Source organism: Plasmodium falciparum, assembly GCF_000002765.6.
Source record: "Plasmodium falciparum 3D7 genome assembly, chromosome: 13".
NCBI classification, from domain to species: Eukaryota; Apicomplexa; class Aconoidasida; order Haemosporida; family Plasmodiidae; genus Plasmodium; species Plasmodium falciparum.
In genome coordinates, this window is record NC_004331.3 from 2,170,001 (window position 1) to 2,195,000 (window position 25,000).

General features: G+C 18.5%; 8 protein-coding genes across 8 annotated transcripts in view; 3 read left to right on the forward strand and 5 right to left on the reverse strand.

Annotated features, from left to right (window-relative positions):
• PF3D7_1354400 (V-type proton ATPase 21 kDa proteolipid subunit, putative) overlaps window positions 1-416 on the reverse strand; it is a gene marked incomplete at both ends in the record, with an annotated part of 1,103 nt that extends 687 nt beyond the window's left edge. The window contains 2 exons of the mRNA XM_001350220.1: window positions 44-144; window positions 313-416. Coding sequence (XP_001350256.1) covers window positions 44-144; window positions 313-416 — 205 coding nt within the window. The remainder of the gene's footprint in view (window positions 1-43; window positions 145-312) is intronic.
• A 3,929-nt stretch (window positions 417-4,345) lies between these two features.
• PF3D7_1354500 (adenylosuccinate synthetase) lies at window positions 4,346-5,797 on the forward strand (the record flags this gene model as incomplete). Its single annotated transcript, XM_001350221.1, has 2 exons — window positions 4,346-5,426; window positions 5,550-5,797. The coding sequence occupies 2 exons, from the start codon at window positions 4,346-4,348 to the stop codon at window positions 5,795-5,797; spliced, it is 1,329 nt and encodes a 442-aa protein (XP_001350257.1).
• Window positions 5,798-6,307: 510 nt separating this feature from the next.
• On the reverse strand, window positions 6,308-7,272 carry PF3D7_1354600 (60S ribosomal protein L7-2, putative; the record flags this gene model as incomplete). Its single annotated transcript, XM_002809035.1, has 3 exons — window positions 6,308-6,724; window positions 6,830-7,021; window positions 7,123-7,272. The coding sequence occupies 3 exons, from the start codon at window positions 7,270-7,272 to the stop codon at window positions 6,308-6,310; spliced, it is 759 nt and encodes a 252-aa protein (XP_002809081.1).
• Window positions 7,273-8,638: 1,366 nt separating this feature from the next.
• PF3D7_1354700 (conserved Plasmodium protein, unknown function) lies at window positions 8,639-9,862 on the reverse strand (the record flags this gene model as incomplete). The annotated part of the gene is made up of 1 exon (XM_001350223.1): window positions 8,639-9,862. One exon carries the CDS (start codon window positions 9,860-9,862, stop codon window positions 8,639-8,641), a length of 1,224 nt encoding a protein of 407 aa, XP_001350259.1.
• A 1,095-nt stretch (window positions 9,863-10,957) lies between these two features.
• PF3D7_1354800 (metacaspase-1) lies at window positions 10,958-12,799 on the reverse strand (the record flags this gene model as incomplete). The annotated part of the gene is made up of 1 exon (XM_001350224.2): window positions 10,958-12,799. The coding sequence occupies one exon, from the start codon at window positions 12,797-12,799 to the stop codon at window positions 10,958-10,960; it is 1,842 nt and encodes a 613-aa protein (XP_001350260.1).
• A 1,237-nt stretch (window positions 12,800-14,036) lies between these two features.
• PF3D7_1354900 (conserved Plasmodium protein, unknown function) lies at window positions 14,037-15,950 on the forward strand (the record flags this gene model as incomplete). The annotated part of the gene is made up of 1 exon (XM_001350225.1): window positions 14,037-15,950. The coding sequence occupies one exon, from the start codon at window positions 14,037-14,039 to the stop codon at window positions 15,948-15,950; it is 1,914 nt and encodes a 637-aa protein (XP_001350261.1).
• A 1,484-nt stretch (window positions 15,951-17,434) lies between these two features.
• On the forward strand, window positions 17,435-20,224 carry PF3D7_1355100 (DNA replication licensing factor MCM6; the record flags this gene model as incomplete). The annotated part of the gene is made up of 1 exon (XM_001350227.1): window positions 17,435-20,224. The coding sequence occupies one exon, from the start codon at window positions 17,435-17,437 to the stop codon at window positions 20,222-20,224; it is 2,790 nt and encodes a 929-aa protein (XP_001350263.1).
• Window positions 20,225-21,057: 833 nt separating this feature from the next.
• PF3D7_1355200 (RAP protein, putative) lies at window positions 21,058-24,111 on the reverse strand (the record flags this gene model as incomplete). The annotated part of the gene is made up of 1 exon (XM_001350228.1): window positions 21,058-24,111. One exon carries the CDS (start codon window positions 24,109-24,111, stop codon window positions 21,058-21,060), a length of 3,054 nt encoding a protein of 1,017 aa, XP_001350264.1.
• Between the last annotated feature and the right edge of the window lie 889 nt (window positions 24,112-25,000).

A 25,000-nucleotide genomic window follows, 5' to 3' on the forward strand; every position in this document is an offset into this window, starting at 1 on the left:
ATATACATTTTGTATTATGTTTATACAATATTTATACATTTACCTAATGCTTCACAGAAAATAATTGATATTAAATTTTTTGAAATAATACGTGGTGATTTAACCGAAGCTCCAACAATACTTGTACCACATATAAATATACCCCTATAAAAAAAAAAAAAATATATGAACATATTTATACATGTATGACATTATAATAATATATATATATATTTATTGGTAGAGAGACCACGTCATCATCATATTAAATAATAACCCATTTTAAATGTTGTATTTTCAACATTTTCAATATTATTATTTTATTTATTTTACCATGCTGCACCCATAATAGATAGAAATAATGAAAGGGCTATGCCTAACATTGCCCAGTTATATGGCGATATGGATCGCACTATTTCAAACCATGAATTATACATCGTTTAAAGTTAATTTATTATATTAATTTTATATTATTTTTTTATAACATTAAATCATATACAAATATGATATAGTGTATATGTTATATATTACTAAATGCGGTTTATATAACGGATATAAAATAAAAATGTTTTTATTTTTTTTTTCTCTCTCTCTTGATACATACATATATATATATATATATATATATATATATATATTATATGTATAATGTTCAACTGTGTCTTAAATTATTATTTATTTGGCTTTGTCTTATATATATATATATATATATATATATATATAATATTTATATGTTATGACAAAAAAAAAAAGAAAAGAAAAGAAGAAATGATCTTATATTAACTTTTTCTCTAATATTTAATTATAATATTTTAAATTTATCCTTAATATGTCATTTTTCATCTGTTGAATTATGTAAGTTATATATATATATATATATATAATTAATATAAACAAATTGTTATTATCTCTTCATAAAAGAAATGGTATGCTTAATTTATTTTGAAAAAAAATTAATTTACATATATATATTAAAATATATAAAAAGTACTATGTTCATTTTATATTAAATATCATATGTTTTATATTCTGAAGGTTGTGTTTATATAAAATTGGTAGTGTATAATATATAAATAAATATTTTGTGTCCTTAAGTTTGATATAATTTTATTTCTTCCTTTATTATTTTTTATAATACTTTTGTGTCTATTATTATGATTATATATTTAGGTATTTGTTAAACTTCTTCTCTTTTTTTATTTGCCTTAAGGAATTTATAGAAAATTATTTTATTTTGTTCGTCAATTTTCTCAATACAAAAGGTATGGAAGGTTAGAAATTATATGTTATATAAAATATTTTATATGTACAAATTTATATTTTATACATATATATATATTTATATTTATATATTTATTTATATACAAGGTTATATTTTATTTATAAAATATAAAAGATATTTTATAAAATATATTATAATATATTACACGTTATAAAAAAAATGTAAAATATTATTATATACAAATATATTAAACATTAATAACGTTCTATAATTATCCTGTTTTTAATTATTGTAATTTCCTTCTTTTTTAAACAATCTCTCTAAAAAAATATAAATATTATATATATATATATATATATAATATATTTATGATATATTTTATGCTTTCCCGCTTAATTATTTTTACTTCATTTCTTTATTTAATCTTCATAATTTTATAAAATTATCATATTCGGGATTTTATTATAATATATATATATATATATATATATACATATATTTTTGTTCTTTTCCAGTATTTTTATTTTTACTTTTTGTTTTTTATTTATTATTCACTTTTTTTATATAATTAAATAGCTTCAAAAAAATATATATATAAATTTATTTCACAAAAACATGCAGTTTGAAATTGCCAATAAAAAAAAATGAAGGAAAAAAAAAAATATTATGAAATTATATCAAAGCGGTAAAAGTTAAAAATTATAAAAAGAAATATATATAAATAAATATATATAATTATATATATATACTTTAGATATTATAGTATAAATATATAATACATTATTCATAAAGTAAAACGTAATTAATAAATGGTATATATATATATGTTTTTTAAAAGGATTAAAAAAAAAATTCATATATATATAAATATATTTACATAATATATTATATAATATATATATATAATATATATATTATATTATAATAGTTATATATGTGCTGATAAATTGAAATAAAATATATATATATATATATATATATATATATATATAATATATATAATTTTGTATATATATATAATTTTAACGGATGTTATATTTGGTAAAATTTGTAATTTTTATCAATAAAAGAATGAAAACAAAAAACATAAAATAAAATATTGTATAAATGAAATAATATCATATCTATAATGGGATTATAATGTAAATTGATTTACCTATTATATTAAAAATATATATATATATTTTTTTTTTTTATTGGTATAGAATTTTTTGTTTCCCTTCTTATATGTATAATATTATGCATATATATATATATATAGTTATAAATATAAAAAGAAAGAAAAAAAGAAAATTTTAATAATATTATTTATATAAAAAAAAAAAAAAAAAAAAAAAAAAAACCTGATGTGAAATTTATAATAAATTTTTTTTTTCGTTTTCACTTAATTTTTGTATAAAGGCGAATTTTAAAGAAGGTATAAATTTTATTTTAAGTAGTGTAAAAAAATTACGTGGTGGAAAGAAAAATATAAATGGAATAAAGGGAACGAGTAAGGGTTAAAATGTTTTTTAAAACATTTATGATATAATTATATCCTTTGATTTAAAATAAAGAAAAATAAAAGATATGTATATGGAAAAAATATATGAATAATATGCTAATATTAGAAAATATAGTTATATATTAAAACCTTTTTTTAATCCTATATTGTGTAAAATATCCTAAAGGAATTAAATATAACAACTAAATAGTTTTAAAAGTGTTTTTTATAGAGAAACATTTATATACTATAAATAAATATATGTGAATATATGTTTTACTTATGAATAACCCAAGGAGATATTTAAGAAGATTTATGAGCTATAATAATTGTATAAATGTCTAATAAATATATATACATATATATATAAATATATTTTTATATATATTTTTATTTTTTATTCTTAATGTATGGAACAATCATATTGTATGCCACTTAATCACCATATATAAAAGTGATTTTTTAAAAAAAAAGAAAAAGTATAATATAAATTTCATAAAATAAAATATCGTAACTTACACAATATATATTTTGAGATCTTAATAATATTTTATTTAAAATAATATATAAATAATATATATATATATAAATATATAGTAAAAATAAAATTATTATATAAATATATATATTATAAAATTAAAAGTCGTCATATTAATTATATATTTATATTATATAATAATATTGATTATATTATTTTCTACATAATTGTTACATTTTAGTTAAAAATATAAATGTCAATTTTTTCCCCTTATTTTTTTAATAAAAAATCTCCAAAATATATGAATTATATAATTTTCATTATTTCATATTACCCTAACCCTTTTTTCTCCTTTTTTTTTTTTTTCTTCTGGTGATTCAGTATACTTTATATACATATTTATATATTTTTTTAAATTTAAATATATTATTAAAATAATGAAAAATATGTAAAAGGTTCGTGTAATTTTTTCATATAATTTTCTTTTCTTTTTCTTTTTTTTTTAATTATAGATATATGTCGAACGTTTTAAAAATTTTAATATATCTGTTATATATGAGCTTTTTTTTTTTTTTTTTTTTTTTTTTTTTTTTTTTTTATTATTATTATTATTAAATTATATTATATATAATAAATAAATATCATATATATTATTAGAAAGAAAGTATCTTTTATAACATATAATATTTATGATAAAAAAATAATTGGCTTAAAATCATTTGATTTGTATTAAATTTACCAAATGGAGAATAATAAAAAAACGAAAAAAAAAAAAAAAAAAAAAAGAGAAAAATAATTAATGTAAAAAATATTTTTCCAATACATATACATATATCTATATAATTTTATTAATAAAGATTAATGAAATTGTGTTGTAAAAGATCATATAATATATATATTTTTTTAAAAAGTATAATATAATATTATATTATATTTTCTCTCCTGAAAATAATAATATAAGTTAAAATATTTAAAAATTAATATTATCCATTAGATATTTTGGCATTAATATATTTTGATCATATTATATATATGATTTATTATATCTTATAGCATTTACACTATATGTAAATAAATAAATAAATATATATATATATATATATATATATATATATATATATATGTTCTCATATTTATTTATTATTATTTGATTTTATTTTGTTAATTTTATTTCTTGTACAAAATGAACATATTTGATCATCAAATAAAAAATGTGGATAAAGGGAATGTAGTTGCAATATTAGGTGCACAATGGGGTGATGAAGGGAAAGGAAAAATAATTGATATGTTATCAGAATATTCTGATATTACTTGTAGATTTAATGGAGGTGCTAATGCAGGACATACGATATCAGTAAATGATAAGAAATATGCTTTACATTTATTACCATGTGGTGTATTATATGATAATAATATAAGTGTATTAGGAAACGGAATGGTAATACATGTAAAATCATTAATGGAAGAAATTGAATCAGTTGGGGGAAAGTTGTTAGATAGATTATATTTATCAAATAAAGCACATATATTATTTGATATTCATCAAATTATTGATTCAATCCAAGAAACGAAAAAATTAAAAGAAGGAAAACAAATAGGTACAACAAAAAGAGGTATTGGACCATGTTATTCTACTAAAGCTTCCAGAATAGGTATAAGATTAGGAACTTTAAAAAATTTTGAAAATTTTAAAAATATGTATAGTAAATTAATAGACCACTTAATGGATTTATATAATATAACAGAATATGACAAAGAAAAAGAACTCAACTTATTTTATAATTATCACTTAAAGTTAAGAGATAGAATAGTTGATGTTATTTCCTTTATGAATACAAATTTAGAAAACAACAAAAAAGTATTAATTGAAGGTGCTAATGCAGCTATGTTAGATATTGATTTTGGAACATATCCATATGTAACTAGTAGCTGTACAACAGTTGGTGGGGTTTTCTCAGGACTTGGAATTCATCATAAAAAACTGAATTTAGTTGTAGGTGTAGTTAAAAGTTACTTAACCAGAGTTGGATGTGGCCCTTTCTTAACTGAATTAAATAATGACGTTGGTCAATATTTAAGAGAAAAAGGTCATGAATATGGAACGACTACCAAGAGACCAAGAAGGTGTGGATGGCTCGACATACCAATGTTATTATATGTTAAGTGCATTAATAGTATTGATATGATAAACTTAACAAAATTGGATGTTTTATCTGGATTAGAGGAAATATTATTGTGTGTCAATTTTAAAAATAAAAAAACAGGTATCAATTAAAGCATATGTATATTTTATATGTGTAATATGTAAATATTATATCTTAATGTTTTCATATATATATATATATATATATATATACATTTATTTATTTATTTTTTTTTTTTTTTAGGAGAACTGCTTGAAAAGGGTTGCTACCCTGTTGAAGAAGAAATATCAGAAGAATATGAACCTGTTTATGAAAAATTCAGTGGATGGAAAGAAGACATCTCAACTTGTAATGAATTTGATGAATTACCAGAAAATGCAAAAAAATATATTTTAGCTATAGAGAAATATTTAAAAACTCCAATAGTTTGGATTGGTGTAGGTCCTAATAGAAAAAATATGATAGTTAAAAAGAATTTTAACCTAAACTAAAATGTATAGGAATAATAATAAAAAAAAAAAAAAATACAAGCACATTTATATAAGCCTATATTTTATTTTATTTTATTTTTTCTTTTTAATACAAAATGAGGTATATCATTAGTACAGTGATGTAAATCGTTTTATAAATTATATGTCCTTTGGTATTTTTATCCTCATTTTTATGTAACTCACATATATATATATATATATATATATATATATACATATATATATTTGCGTTTTTTTTTTAAGTATTTTTAATTAAAGAAAATAAACAGTAATATAATAAGTATATTACAAAAAAAAAAAAAAAAAAAAATAAAATAAAATAATAAAATAATAAAATAACATAATTATGACAAATGTTTATAAAAGTAAAATTCAAACAAAATTTTGCTTTTTATAAATTTCCTTTATATATAATTATATTATCTAATAACTGTGCATGGATTTAGAATTATTATATGATATATATTAAGTTGTTAACACAAATTCACATGATCACAATATATTTAAAATTTATATAATTTTTTCTAATATTTCATTAATTTCATTTTTTAAGAATCCTTTAAAGTCTTGTTTAAATTGTAAAAAGTCAAAAGTTATCTTGGTATTTAAAAAGGAAAAATCAAAGGGATAAATATAATTTTTCGTTATAATATCTGCATTATCTTTACATTCAAAAATATAATCACAAAAGGATCTGAAGGAATATATTCCTTCTTTACTAAATATTTGTTCAATCATTTTATTTGAATCACATCTTTTTATTTGATCTTGATCTCTTATATAAAGTCTTTTTTCCATAAGATTATAAAAATTATATTTTTTAATATATCCATAGCATATATATGGTTTTATAACATAAAGCTTTTTCATATTTTCTTCTGTGTTTATTAGTATTATTCCATCATACTTATTAATAAGCTTTAATTCCTATAGAATAAAATAAAATATGTAAATATATAATGAAAAAAAAATCACAACTCATATATATATACATATATATATATGTATAATTATTTATTTTCCCATATTTACCTTTAATAACAATTTGGATTCGTTATGTATACAATCAACATCGTTTCTTATTATAAAAACACATTGTCTTTCCGTATCAAATTTTTCATTTACTAATTCATTTTTCAAGTTCATATATTCATTTTTTTGTCCATTTAATTTTTTTGTATACTCTTTTTTTTTATAAAGTGTATCAAATTTCTTTTGACGTTTCTAAAAGTAATAAAATAAAATAAAACAAAAAGCATATATAATATAAATAAATATATTAACATAATATAATATATTGTATCTTTGTATTTCTTTTTTCTTACTCTTATTTTCTCAATATTGATTTTTCTTTTATCTGTTCGTATTTTTTCCTCCTTAAAATTTATTTTCTTAATTCTTCTGAATTTTACATGTTTCACTTTGTTATATTCTTTTTTCTTTATTGGTTCTTTCTTTGATTTCTTTTTATCCATTTTGTTTTATTTTATATTGTATTATATTATAATATTATAAAATAACATTTATTAATTATTGGGGGTTAGAGAAAAGCACAAAAAAAAAAAAAAAAAAAAAAAAAAAAATTAAAATAACATAAACGTTTTAAAATAAAAATAAATAAATGATATAAAATAAACTAATAAAAAATTAAAAATACATATTAAGTAAATATAGAAAGAAAAAAAAAAAAAAAAAAATTGTTCTATAAGTATAAATATATATACATATAATAATTTAATTCAATTAATGAATAAATGCTAAAAATAAAATGGTAAAAAGGAAATAGAAAAAAAAAATAAAATAAAATAAACGAATAATATATAATCTATATTTATGAACAGAAAATATGAAAAGAAAATTAATTTCTATTATATTTATTATAAATATATTTGTTTTAGGGTATTATCTTATAAAAATATTTTATAATATATATATAATATATTGTAATATTATACAAATATATGTAATATTATTTATTTAATGAATAAACAAATATTAAAATATAACATATATTTATACAAGTCACTTTAAACTATTTAATTTTAAAACATCTTCAAAATAAAGTATTATATTTTTTATACATATAATTATATAAAAAATAACATCCATTTCCAAGAATGGATAATAATATAAAAAAAACAAGCAAAAAAAAAAAAAAAAAATCTCAACATTTCATTTTTTTAAATTTTATTATTATTTTATAGTATTTTCTTTTATTTATTTATTTGTAATTTTTTTTTTATTTTTAGTTATTATGTTTTAAAAATATTATATATATTAAATGTTTATACATAATTATGTTTTCTTTTTCTCTGTGAGAAAAATATTAGGATATTTAAGAAAAATTATATAGGAAAAAAAAAAAAAAAAAAAAAAAAAAAAGTTAATTGAAGTAACAAAAAAAAAGTTTATGCAATAATATAAAATATGGCTAAATTATAGAGTATATTTGGTTCATTTCAAAATGAATGAATTCAACATGAAGTTTTAATATTATTATAGTAATTATTAAAAAAGAACCTTATTTTTTTTAATTTATTCATTCGAATTATATTATATTATATATATATATATATAATACTTCAGAATAAAAATTTATGAGATTGTATAAAATATTTACTGATAAGATATTAACGGTGGTAATATATTTTTAGAATGTATATATATTAATATCCTTTTTGTTAAAAATAAATATACATATATATATTTATAAATATTATTTTATTTATCCATTTTGCTATTCATTTAAAATGAATATATATAAATGGTTTAACAAAACTGTAATAAAATTATATATATAAATATTTATATATATATATATATTTTCTCTCCAGACTTCTTTTAGTAAACATAAATTTTGGTATCTGTATTCTTAAATTTGTTTAGACCTTTTTCATGTGATATGTTATTATTAAATTTCTCATTATCATGATAATTTGATTGTACCATTTTAAAATTTAAGATTTTAAAATTTCTTTTATTTGAACTTCTATGTATTTTATAACCTAGGTCTAAAAAGGAATTTTGTTTTTGGATATTAAATATATTATTAGGTTCTTTTTTTTCTATCGATCCTTTATGATTACCTAATACCTTTGTGTGTGATGTGTTTTTTAGTTGTAAATTGTTCGTCATAATTTTTTTTTTTTTTTTACTGTGAGTACTATTATTGTTTGATTTTTTATTATCAGTTATATTTTGTTTTGTTTGATTTGATTTGTTTAATTTTTTATTTAATTTTTGTGATTTTAGATTCTTTTTTGAATCAAGTACTGATGTATTCTTCGAATTATTTTTTTGTGGGTTATTTTTTATATTGCCTTCTGTTTTGTTTTTCCTATAATTAATTTGGTCTGTTATTATTATTTTTTTTCTTCCCTCATTTTTATTATTTGTTTCTATTTGAATATGTTCATTTTTTACATTTGATTTAATGTTTGAATTTTTTTTTTTTTTTTTATGTTCTTTTATTGTTTTTAATTTTAGAGCTGTATTTTTTTTTATATAATTTTCTTTTTCGAAAAGAGATATAATATATTTATCAAAAAGATGATGATTATTATGATATCGATGTACTGATATATTTTGATTTTTCCTATGTATTTGTATCATTTTATAGATAGAAATTTTATCTAATATTAACATTTGTGTATTTTTCATAAATTCATATAATGAATATCGAATAAGTTGAAGACTATAAATAATTTTTAATCCATTCCTTTTGCCAATTAATTCCGTTTTCCCATTAATTTTCCTTTTTCTTTCAACATCATTTATATTAATATAATTATAAGCTACTTTTTTCTTGGTTTTAAGTATATAACTGTTAGCCCATATTTGGACGATGAGGTTTTCTATATAGTCACCTATTTTATAAGGTAAGAAAAATTCAGAAAACCAATTGATTTCATCTGTAAAATATTTCAAATAATTCTTATATTTTTTATTTTTCCAATAAAATTTTATATATGGTTTTTCTTCAAGAGATATCTTATTCTCTATATTATCGTAAACATCATGTATGGTGAAATGTAAAAGCACCATTTCGTTTTCTTCCCATGGCATATTTGGGTATAATATTCAAATAATAATATTTATATTTAAGAAAATTGTATTATGTATATATTAAAAGGTATATGGAATATATTTAAATAAAAAGACCATTTTTCATGTTGTAATTTAATGATCAAGAAAAAAAAAAAAAAAAAAAAAAAAAAAATTAATTATTATATAACAATATGACTAGTAAAATTTTCACAAATATATATAATATTTACACCTTATCTATATAACCATATTTATATACATATATATTAATATGATTTCTATCATGTGGGTAATTTTCATTTTGTAAGAGAAAAACAATAATTATAGAGAAAACTATACATTATTCAACATAACAAAAAATTAAAACATTTTAATGACTTAACTGATTGGTTGTGAAAAATGGAATTATTAATTATTCTTTTAAGTTCAGCACTATTATATAAAATATGTAAATATGTATAATAAATGAAGAAATATATATATATATATATATTTTTTTTATTTTATGTTCATTTTAATATACAAAAATGTCTTTTACACCTTTTTGGAGAAAGTGCTCACTTGTCTCATTAAGACGTTAAAAAAAAAAAAAAAAAAAGGACCAATTTTATTAACATCAAAAATATGAACCACATCAAAAGATGCATTCAATTATTTTTACATGTAACAAAGTAAATGCAACAATGTAAAAATGTTTATGAATATTTACATAAATATATAATATATATATATATATATATATATTTATTTATATAATTATAATAATAATAAAAAAAAAAGATCATTTGAATTTGTCAATTTTATTATTTTTTTCATTTTTTTTTTTTTTTTTTCTTCTTTTGTTGCATGTGTAAAGACAACAATATTAAGCATCTATTAATTTTTTTTTTAGGGAAAATATAAATGTGTATTAATAATAATTATCAGGAGAAACTAATTATAAAATAAAAATACAATAAAAATGAAAACTCACTTCACGTATCTATGAAAAAGGATATGTGTATATAAATAAATATATTATTAATTAATCTTTTGAATTAAAACCATATGTGTTGTATAATATTATATTATATTGTTTTTTTTTTTTTTTTTTTTTTTTTTTTTTTTCTCATATTAAAAGAAAAATAAATTTTTAAGTTCATGCTTTAACTTATTTTTATTTTTGCTTTTATTTTTTTCTATATATTTATTAATTATTTGCCCTAGTTGGTTATTTTTGTTCTTAATTATATGTTCAAAATCGAATAGTCTATTCATGTTAAATTTTTGAGATGACATAAAAGTAACAGTTTGATTACTATGTTGTTTGACATGAGCATGTATATTATGTAATAAGTATTCATAAGTTATAATAGAAGGTGTATTCATATTATTTTTCAAAATTTGTACCATAGCTGTAACTAATGATCCACCTGGTGCAATCTGTCCTGTGTTAACTTCATAAGAAACTTCCTTATCTTTACATCCACTAAATTGTGTAACATCACAAATTACATGGAATGGATTTTTGTCTTCTTTCCATTTTTTTGATTTTAATTTATATTTATAAGCTAAATCAATACTACTTCCAGAATTACAACTATCTACAACAGCTATTAATTTTACTCCCTCATTTAAGGGTTGAATTAAATATTTATGTAATTCATCATCAATAATTACACCTTCTGTTTCAAAATCAGACGGTAGAATAGATTCATTATAACCATCCTTTTCTATATGATTATGATCTTTTTCTTGTGATCCATGTCCTGAAAAAAGGAAAAATAAAATATCTCCTGGTTTATTATCCCTAGTTAACCACATAAGTGCTGATAAAATATTTCTTCTTGTAGGTCTATAATTTGGATTTGCTTCGTTATCAATCAATCTAACTATATTATTTGAGGAATCATAAAATTTATATTTTGTTACTAGCAAATCTTTCATTCTCAGTGTATCATTTGTACAACCATTCAATTCATATTTGGTTCCATAATAATTTATCCCAATAAGCAATGCTTTCTTTTGATTACATGGAGAAAAATATAAAGTTTGATCACTACCAGGAGATGCTCTATTATATATATTTGTATGATTTTGAGGATATATATAATTATTATTATCATAATTTATAGTGCTATATGCATTACTATGAGGTTTAAAATGATTTGAATTGTGTAAATCATTGGATGCATACATATTTGTTACATGATTCATATTATTTGAATTTTTATAAGTAGGTGAATTGTTCATATAAGTGCTATAATGTACATTAGATGAATAAATTGTGTTTTCGTTATTATATAAACTATTAGGTGCTTTTAAATATGTATGATTTGTTTGATCATTATTCATATTATTATATATATTATTTGGTGTAATTTTAGGCATATCATTATATATATAATTCTGAGATGGATCAGTATTAAGAACATTTACATAATCATTAAAATATATATTATTATATTGTCCAATTTCCTTTTCTTTACGAAGTTCCTTAATTATATGCCTTTCATTACCTCCATATTTTAATATGGCATCATGTATTTCTTTATCATTTTTATTATTACCAAATATATCTTTTATATTACAAAATAGGATATCTTGATTATTATTTATTATATGAACAGATATTTGCAATGTACATTTCTTTACAACATCAATCAAATTAATCTTTTCACTTGATATTCTTTCTCTTCTAATATGATCGAGCTCAAAAAAGGTATAGGCTATTTTATTATTATTTAATATACCACTGGACCATACTTCAATGGACAAAATATTATTTTTCTCATCTTTAACATTATTTTTTATGTCTATAGGTAATAAAAAGATTTCATTAAATTTATATGGATTCTTTTGAAGTATACAACTTTTATATTTCTTATTCTGCCAATATATTTTTATATAACATGAAAAATTATCCTTATCTTCTAATCCAGACAATTCATATATTTTGACGTATATTTTTTCCATATAAAATATGGTACGTGCATGGAATTTTACAGAATATATATATATATATATATATAGATATATAATCAGAGATTATAAATGTTGTAATATGGACAATTTTATTAACAAAAACATGAAATATTAAATAAAATATAAATAAAACAATATGACTTATTATACAAATTTATGTTTTCATAATGAAATTAGCATTATAACATTATAATTTCTTAAGAAATTAAAAAAAAATAAAAATAAAAAAAATATAAACGTATAATTACCTGTTTATATAAACTTATACATGTGAAATAAATAATGATTCATCAGTACATTAATAAAAAATAGTAACAAAAAAGTATCATTTTTATATGCCTTAATTATGAGTTTTAATTATACACTTTAATTTAAATTGTTAATTATATATACATATATATATATTTTTTTTTTATAGAATTTTATAATATGTATTTATTTTATATACATATTTTATATATATTTTAATTTAAAAAAAGAAAAACAAAAAAAAGAAATAGAAATTAATAATTATATATGCCAAAAATATTATATATAAAAAAAAAAATTTAATAAAATTGTCCTTTTTTTTTAGCTACTTTTCCTTATTTCCCTTTTAAGGAAAAGTAAATATATGACATTTCGTCCTAAAGTATATATGTATATAAATTAATTGTTCATTATAAACCTGTGTATATATTATATGCATATTATTTTAATTTATTTTTTTACATTAATAAATATGCACTACTATTTATTTGAATTGTTGAAATATATAATATATATATATATATAATATATATATAATATTTATATTTATTTATTTATTGATTTATTTTGGAATGTAATTATTATATATACCATAATGTACTCTATTATATAAAAAAAATAAATAAATAAATAATAATCAAATATAAAAAAATTTAATAAACCTTATAAGTAATAAATTTATAAAATTCTATATATTACGATATATATTACGATATATATTACGATATATATTACGATATATATTACATATTTATTTAATTCTTATATTTGTACAGATTCATAATTAAATTATTTTAAAAATAAAAAATTACCTTTTTGAATTAATCTTCAAAATGCTTAATTTTCGATAAAATATCAGAGATTAAATGTATATATTTAAGATATTTTATCTTTTATATTATATTGAAATTAGCATTTATATATATATTACATATATAATCCATTTAATATATATATTTATACTTTATACTGAGGAAAAATGTCTAGCGATATCAAAGATTTAATAAGAAAAGAAAAGGAAAGAAGGAAATTGATGCGAGAAGAGAACAGGATCAAAGAAAAAGAAAAAAAGAAAGATGATAATGATGATGAAAAGAAGAAAGAAAAGGAATTAAATGTAAAGAATTGTAAAAATGGGGATAAACTTTTTTTAAATATACAAAAGAATTATGAAAATACTGATGAACAAATTAAAGTGGAAGAGGATGAAAAGAATAATAATATACAAGTGTCAAAAAAAAATTATTATGACATTATAAAAGAAAAATTTACATTTAATAGAGAATCAAAAAAAGTAAGTTTTGATGAACCAAAAGCTCCAGTAAATAAATTAAATAAAAATAATGACTTGCAAAAGGCTTTCTTAGAATATGGTGATGATACTGAGAGTGACAATTCATTTAATGAGAATATAAATTATAATGATAAAAACATAAAAAGTAAAGTACACAATAATATAAATAATGATGAAGATAATAATCTTCCAAATGATTTTTTTGATTCTCTAAATAATGAAAATAATATTGATGAAAAATTACCAAAAAATTTGCAGCATTCTGATAATGAAAAAAATCAAAAATATTTAACGACAAAAAGTGATAAAACAACACAACATTATAGCATGAATCAATATGATAATATTGATGATAAAAAAATATTAGAAGAAGGATTAGCTTCCCTTACTTTTAATAAAGAAAAAACAAATAAACATACAACTAGTAATTATCTAAATAATGATAACAATTATAATAATAATAATAAAAATGAACATGTCGAAATTTTAGAAACGTATGAAATTATTGAACCTAATGAAGATGATTTAAAATTTGATGAAAATGATGATTTTCATAAAAAAGTATTAAATAAAAGAAGAAAAATTGAAAAGAATAATTTAAATGATCTACTGAGTTTAGAATATGACGATGTAGATGTAGATTCAAATGAAGATAATGACAAATCTGAGAAGGATGTGTTAACAGAAAGTAATTATACGACAAAGGATACAAATATAATAAAAGAAGAACAAGAAAAAGAAATGAAAAAAAATTTAAATGATTTACATATAAATAGTAATAAAAAGGATAAAAATAACTTACACAATAGTAATAATATTATTAATATAATTAATAATAATCTGAACGATGTAGAATTATACAAATTGAAAGATTCCGCATATTATGAAGAGTTAGATTACCTATATAAATTGTTAATTCAAAAAAAAAAGAACATCCTAGGAAATAAATACAATGAAGAAAAAGAAATCAATGACGAAAAGGAAGATGTTATATTACAAGAATTAAATGATTTTCATAAAAAGAATAATAATAATAATAATAATAATAATAATTATGATGCTGAACAAAAGAACAACTTTAATATTCTCGAAATTTATGAAATATTAAATATGAAAAAGCCACAAGTTGAAAATGATTTATTATATACTAGAATAAATACAAAAAAGGACACAAATAATATAATAACAACACAAAAAGAGAATATACCAAAAGGATTTTTTGATGATGAAGAAAAAGATATATTAATTAGAGAGAATATATCCTTATCCCAGTTAAATTTAAAAATAAAAGAACTCAAAAATGAAATGAATAGAATATTATCAGAAGATAAAAATACAGAACAAATGTATGAAGAGAAAAAAAACAATTTTATTGACTATTTATATGATGACAAATTTGATAATAAGGAACATTTCTTAAAGGAAATCAAAAAAAAAAAAAAAAATAAAAATGTTAAGATAAATAAATTTAAAAATAAAATTATGGAAAGGAAAGAACAAAAAATAAAAAACAATCCTAAAAAAGTTATGAAAATGGGAAATTCACAAATGGACTTTGATGAAATGTTATTTGACTGGAGAAAAAAAAAAATTTTATAAAAAAAAAAAAGCATATATTAAATAATATATATTTAAATATAATAAAAAAGTATTATATATTTATATATACATATTGTGTGTGTAGGTATGTTTTTGATTAAAATGGAATATCAGTATATATTATGTAATCCATAACATATATTTATTATCAGGGTCATTTAATTTCCTTCTTTTTTTTATCCTGTATGAATAGTTCCATTTTGTGCTTATTAATATGATTCAGGGGTATATAAATATTATATATATATATATATATATATATATATATTTTATTTATTTTGCACATTTGTTTTTTACCTTTAGCTCTCATATATGTATAGCATACATATAATTCTTATTTCTTATTTTTTTTTTTTATACATAATTTTATTTTTTTGTGTCTTTTTTAAAATTCTTTTTTTCAAGTATCAATTAATTAATTTTCTTAATTCTTTAATTTTCAATTTAATTTTTTTCACGATTATAACTTTAATTTTTTGCAATTCGTTTTTTAAATATAGGAAAAACAAAAGTATTATATATAATCATATTTTTATGCATTAATATGTATAATCTAAAATATATTATATTATATATATTATATATTTATATATATATTTATTTATTTATTTAAATTTATACATTTATGTATTTAATATTTATACTTATGAAAAAATAACTAATATTTCGAATAAAAAAAAGTAAAAAACTTAAATACTATTTATATGCAAAAAAAATTCCTCTTATTTACGAATTTGATATTTTTAAAAAAAGAAATTAATAATTCATTTAAAAGAAAAAACAAAACATAAATATATATATATATATATATATATATATATATATAAAATAAATTATACATAATATTTATTGGATAAAGATATACCAATGAATGAGTGCAAAGAAGATAAGGAAAAAACAAAAGAAGTGCTTAAAGAAATTTAAAAAGTATTGTAAAAAATTTGAAAAGAATTGCAAGGAATACTTAATATGCTATAAGAAGTATAAAAAAGCATATTTTAAAAAATATAGTAATAAAATATATCAAAAAGATATTCATAAATATCTTAAAAAGTATCTCAAAGTTTATGTTAAAAATTATATTAAAATATATCGTAAAATATACAAAAGAGATTGTATCGAATACATTAATAAATATTATATCCAAAATATTACTAAAAAGGAATAAAGAAAGTTATTTGATATATTTGAATAATTTAAATTATATAATATATATATATATATATATATATATATATATATACATATATATATGTGTGTGTAATTTAAAAAGAAAAAGATATATATCTCATAATATCATTTTTCTTCATATAATAATAAATGTAAATATAATTAATTACGAAAGAATATTATATATATTATATATCGATATAAGAAAATTTATATATATATATATATATATATATATATATATATATTTATTTATTTATATTTATGTTTTATTAGCAAATCGCACATATATTTTTTGAGATTATATACTTAAAATGTCAGCTATATTTAATGAAAGTGAATTATCCGGACTAGATGCCCATAGTGCCTTTGGTAATAATGAAACTTCCAGTTTTCAAAAGAAGAAAAGGCGAATCGACGAAAATTCTCAAATGAGTGTAAATGATTTAGTTGATGATGGGGAAGAGGAAGAAGATGATGATGATGATGAAGAAGAACCATCATATGTTCAAGATCAAAATATGGCTAAAGTATTTGAGAAATTTTTAAAAACATTTTCTGAAAAAAAAAGTGAAGAAGATGATGATGATGGTGATAGTATTTGGAAAGATAGTTTAAATTTTGATTTTCCAAGTAATTTAGAAATAGCAAAAGATTCTCATTATGTACTATTATTATTTTCTATTCTTCAAAACTCTTATTCAAGAAATAAGGTTTTGATTGTTGATATGAAACATGTATTAATGTGGGAACCAACTGACAAGAATAGATTTGATATAGGTAGTCAATTATATATGTATATAAAAAGACACTTTTTAAGAATATTAGATATTTTTGAAAAAAAAGTACAGTTATTAGCAGAAAGTATTAATCCTATAAAAACGAAAGAAGTTGGAAAAATATGCTTAAGGTTTTATAATAAGAAGAATCCTATACATTCTTTACGAAGTTTAAGATGTGAAATGCTTGGAGAAATGATTAGTGTCAGAGGACAAGTTACAAGAACATCTGATGTAAGACCTGAATTAACATTAGCAGCTTTTAAATGTAATGAATGCGGTAATATTATAAACGGTGTGAAGCAACAATTTAGATATACACAACCAAGTAAATGTCCTTCAGCTAGCTGTAGTAATATGTCTGATTGGTCTCTCGTTTTGGAACAATCCTATTTTGTTGATTGGCAAAAAATCAGATTACAAGAAATTGCTCAAGAAAGTCCACCTGGTTCTATGCCTAGAAATATGGATGTAATATTAAGAAATGATATTGTAGATAGTGTACATGCAGGAGATCGTATTATAGTTACAGGATGTTTAATTGTGGTTCCAGATATTCCAACATTAATGAAACCAGGAGATGTACCTAGAAGTGTAGCCAGACAACTTTTAAAGAAAAATGAAAACTCATTAGTATCACAAGGTTTAACTGGGATAAAAGGTGTTGGTGTACAAGATTTAAATCATAAGTTATGTATATATGCATGTCAAATAGAAAAATTAAATAGTTCTAAGAAAGATAATAATTTTGATGAACAAACGCAAGTAGATATAAATTGTGAAGAAATTCTTAATTGTGATGACTTGAAATGGTTAAGAGATATTGCAATGCATCCAAATACTATAGATATATTAGCAGAATGTATAGCACCAAAAATTTGGGGTAATCTTGAAATTAAAAAAGGAGCATTATTAATGATGACTGGTGGTGTACAAAAGATTACATCAAATTGTAAATTAAGAGGAGATATTAATATGTGTATTGTAGGAGATCCTGGTACAGCCAAAAGTGAGATATTAAAATATGTTGAAAGTTTTGCTCCTCGAGCAATTTTTACATCAGGAAAAGGATCAACTGCTGCTGGTTTAACTGCAGCTGTTCATAGAGATCCTGATCAAGGAGATACTGTTTTAGAAGCTGGAGCATTAATGTATGCTGATCAAGGTATTTGTTGTATAGATGAATTTGATAAGATGGATGAAAAAGATAGGGTAGCTATTCATGAAGCTATGGAACAGCAAACCATTTCAATCACAAAAGCTGGTATACAAGCTACCTTAAATGCAAGAGCTTCTGTTCTTGCTGCTTGCAACCCTAAATATGGAAGATATGATACATTAAAAACATTTGCTCAAAATGTAAATATTCCAGCACCATTATTATCTCGTTTTGATTTATTTTATACTATGCTTGATTGTATTGATATTGATAAAGATACTAGTATAGCTAACCATTTGGTTTCTATGCATTGTGGAGAAGAAGCTGAAAAACATTTAAGAGCAAATGCAGGAAAATTGGATTCTGTTAAATTAGAAATATATTTAGAATTAAGTAAAAGAGTCAAGCCATTATTAACTGATGAAGCAAAATATAAATTAATACAGTATTATGTTTCCTTTAGAAATATTGAATATTCTCCAGGTGCACAAAGATCTATGAGAATGACTGTGCGTCAGTTAGAATCGCTTATTAGATTAAGTGAAGCTGTAGCCAAATTAAAATTTTCTCATTTCGTAGATGTAAAACATGTAGAAATTGCATGTTCCATTTTCAAAGCATCTATGAAGAAAATATCAAACGAAAAAGAAATCAACTTGGATGAAGAATTTGATAAAGTTAATAATTCTTTAATGGGTAACAAGGTTAATAAATTGGATCAAGAAACTGAAAATACTGAACAAAACAAAAAAATTACAACAATTAAAGCTAGCGAATATCAATATATATCTGCTATAATCTTTGAAATTATTAAAGAATACGAATTTAATAATAATAATGAAAGCATTACACAAGATCAATTAATTGAAACATATCTTCAAGTATATGCAAAAGCGGAATCTAGTGAACAAGTTGATGAATGGATTTATAAATTAAAAAAAATTATTAACAGATTAATAAATCAAGATATAAAACTGTTATCAGAAACTAATGAAGATGATCCTGAGAAGGTTATTATAAGAATCCATCCAAATTATGCAGGTCCAATAGTTGAGGGTGTTTCAAATAAAAATACATATGGATATAACACATTCAAAAATTATCAAACCCAAGAAAAGGCCCCAGAAGATGATGTGGACTTTCAAGAAGAAATTGACAATTTTTAAATGTTACCATATTGTAATATTATATATATCTATTATGTATATAAATATAAAAATAAATGAATATATATATATATATATATATATATATATATATATATATTTACATTTACATATGATATAATGTGCTTTCTGTATGTTATCTTATAAGGATATAGAAAATTTATACTGATGATTCAAATTAGTAGAGAATATATTCTTCTTATTAATTACAGTCCTATTAAAATAATTACAATTATATATATTTTAAGTTCACAATAAACATATATTATTATTTTTATTATATATATATATATATATATATTTTAAATATAATGGTTTAAATGAAGGAATAAATTATTCTCTGTATAATGTTTTTTTTATTTTTTTTTTTTTTTTCCATGATAATATTAAAAGAAAAATAAAAAAAAATGTGTATTTTTATTAACATTTTATATGTGTATATATTTTACTATGATAATTCTTGTAACAATAATGTATTTTTCCCTTTTAAAGAACTATATAATTTTATAAATTCTTTCTCTATTAATATATATATATATATATATATATATATATATATATATATATATGTATTATATTATCTGAATTTTTTTTTTTTTTTTTTTTTTTTGTTATAAAGCATAAAAAATTGGTTATATATCTAATTATATTACAATTTTATTAATAAATATATATATATATATATATATATATTATTCTAAATATGTTAAGTTTTACAAAAAAAATAAATAAATAAATAAAAAAAGACTAAAAAAATTGCATCTTATTAAAAAAATAAAAAAAAGAAAAAGAAAAACAACGTTGTATATATTTGAAATAGGAAATGATATATATTATATATGCTTAATTTTTTTCTTTAAAAATTTAATTTTATTCTTTTTTCGTAAGTTTTCTATATTAGTTAATAAATCTGTTTTTTCTTTACTCTTTTGAATAGTTTTAGAAATTTCATCCAATTCCTTTTTGTTAATGTGTTCATTTTTTTGATTTAAATTTATGATATTTCTTATTTGTATATCACAATGGTCATAGATTAATTTTTTAATATATGCTTTTTTATCAAAATCTGTATTTAAAATAGCCCAGTCAAAATAAGGTATATTAATAACAACATATCCTAAATCACTTAACAATTTATGTTTAAATTTGGATAAGGATATATATGATTTTGTATTTTTATAAAAATGATGTTCTCCATTTACCTCAATTATTAATTTTTTATGTTTATTTTCAAATTTATTTGTTACATTATTTACATCATTTTGTTTTACATATGTTTGAAAATTTATTGAATTATTATTATTGTCATTTGTATAATGTTTATGTTTCATTAGATGTTTATTTTGATGAAGTATATAATTCTTTGGTATTTTAAAAAATGATTCATCCTCTTCTACAAAATCAACATTGTATGGACCTATGGTTACTTCTTCTAATGTTGTTAAATTAAAAGTTAATAAAATATTTTTTACATTTTTTTGTAAATCTGATTTAACATGATATTCTATAGTTTTTTGTTTATTTTTTATACAATTTAAATATTCAATAGATTCTTTGTTCAAATGGTTGTATACATTGGGCACATGTTGTGTTCTTATGGCGAGTTCACATATTTTGAGTTGAGTTAAATAAACATTATCCAGAATTATATCATATTTTATCAAATTGGTAATTATTAAATTGTAAATATGAACCTTTTCAAATGAAAAATAACATAAACCTAATAACAATTTTATTAATAATTTAAAATTTATTTCATGTATTCTTTCATTATTTAAAATATTATTTATATGATATATTATTCCTTCATCATATATATCTAATTTGAATAAACTATAAAAGATTTTTACTTTATCAGAAATATTTATAGAGGTAAAATAATTATTCATTTTTATATCAATATTTTTTAACTTTTCTTGGCATAATTGATTATTATATAAATTGTTATATAAAGTATTATTATTATTTTTATTATTATTTTTATTTATTAATTTAATATTTTGATTATCATCAGGTATAATAAGATTATCCATTTCATTATTTTTTATTATATTATGAGATGAAGAGAAAATGAAAGAAGTTGGATCATTTTTATTTTCTCCTTTAGTTACTTTTTCATCGTAAGAATTGTTTTTATTTTTTATAACAATATTATCATCTTGAGGATATAAACTCATTTCTAAATTATGATCAAATGTATTTTTTTTATTTAAAAAAATATTCGAATTATTATTTGATAACTGTCGTTTTGCGTTATCTATATTTTTATCATAAATATTATGCTCTATATTTGAATACATAAAATATGATAATATATCACCTATGATATCACTTTGTCTATATTTATGTATAGAATATGATTCTAATAAAATTATTAAACTATTTGTATCATAAACCTTTTGTTTTATATTTTTTGAAAAAACTGAATCAAATATATGTATCGTTTTAGATGGAAATAATTTATTTTTCGCTAGGAGGAAAAAAAGCATTATTAAATTGTTTGAAAATGGCAAATAGTTCATAAACATATTGAGAACACTTTTATAAAACATATGATAATCTAATTTTAAATATAATAAGCATTGCATAATATAAAATATTTTATTTACTGAATTATTATCTATATAAGGAGTTATATCTTCATCATCTGATATATTAAGAAATTCATTTTTCAATTTATTTACAATTTCATTTGTTAATTTTAAATGGACATAATTTAAATCTTTTAAACTTCTTGAAATACTTAATAGTGTATCTAAGATCAACAATTTTTTTTCAACAATTGTAAGTGTGTTAGAATACAAGGAATTATTATTATGGTCATAATTTTTCATATTATTATTACAATTATTATTTTCCTGTTGTTCCTGAATATTATATAATTTCATATGATTTTGACCTCTGTTGAGATTATTAATATATACATTATGATTACATATAATATTATAATATTCCTGATTTATTTTGTTTTGATTTTTTTGAATTATATTATATGATTTTTGACTAATCAAAGGAGTATCCAAAATGTTATTGACATTTGTTTTATTTTGTATAACAGAACTTTTCTTTTCATTATAATTTATCTTATGATATGTTCTATTAACTTTATTATTAATATCATTTGAAAGGTTTTTAATTTGTTCATTAATATTTTTTTTTATAAAAAAAGAAAAATGATTATTTTTATCAGATAACATAAATAGATGATCAAAATTATATGTCAATTTGTCACATATAATTTTGATCAACGACCAATTAAACGATTGTAATTTTTTGCAATACAAATTTTTTTGAATTATACTTATTTTATTAAGAATGGAAAGATAATGAATTAAATCTTCTATGTTATATTCATCATTTTTTATAAAATAAAAACATTTATTCATATATCCTTCTAATAAAACATTATCAACTAAATTTAAGTTGGTTAATATATTCATTGTATGAATTAACATTTTACTTGTATATAGATAATGTATTTTAAATTTTATAGAATTTAAAAGATTCTTATTAATATCCAAACATAAATTCGAATAGAAATTATTTTCAAAATATGGATAATATTTATTAAATAAAACTAATATTAATAATAAATTTTCAACACTTTCTTGTTCATTTTCATTATTATTTTTAGCTTTATATATTAATTTTTTAAAAATGTCCAAGTTCATTTTATTATCATCTGTTAAATATTTATTCAATTCTTTAATATTTATATTTTTTTCTGATTTTATTCTTTTTAAAACATTTAAGCTTAATTTAGATGTCCTAATAAATTTTTTTTGATGGTTTAAGTTCCCATGTTTATTATTATTTATAAGGATGCATGTACTCTTTTTGTTTAAATAATTTAAAAATAAACAACAGCGATTTTTTATGATAGTCATAATTTTTTTTTTTTTAAAGCCTAATATGAATAAATAATATATTATAATGAACCATTTTTAAAAAAAAAAATATATCCTCCTAATATTAATAAAATTATATTCATAGATATTTTGATATATATACATTTTTTTTAAAATATTTTGTATGATCTGCAATTATATATCTGTTCATATAATTATAATGTTATCTATATGTATATAATAATTTTTATTAATATATAATAACCACATGACGATTATTGTTATATTTATTGGAAATTTTTTTTTTTTTTGATATTTCAGTATGATCAAAATGAATATATTATATATATATATATATATATATAAAGTAATTGATGGGATAAATTTATACCTTACATATAATTGATTCATACCAATTTGTGAATACATATAAGAATAATTTAATATTATATTTCTACATAACCATATTATTATATTGAAATGAATAAGAAATGACAAGAACGTTAAAAAAATTAATATATTATATAAATTTTTTAATTATAATTTTTTATAAGATTGATATATTTGAAAAAAAAAAAAAAATATACATATAAATTTTTTTCTTTTGTATATCATTTTATAGGCAGTGAAATAATATTCATATTATGTAATAAATTATATATATATATAATATATAATATATAGTATATAATATATATATATATATATATATATAATATATATGTTTTACATAGAAAATATTTTTAATATATGTATTTTTATATATATATATTCCTTTTGAAAATAATTAAGCACGACTTTTTTTTTCTTTTTTTTTTAAATATGAATAATTTTATAAATCTACAAAAAAAAGTTTACAAAACTTTCTAATATTATTCTTTCATTTGAAAGAAAAATTTGAAGCTTACATATAAATTTATTTATTTTT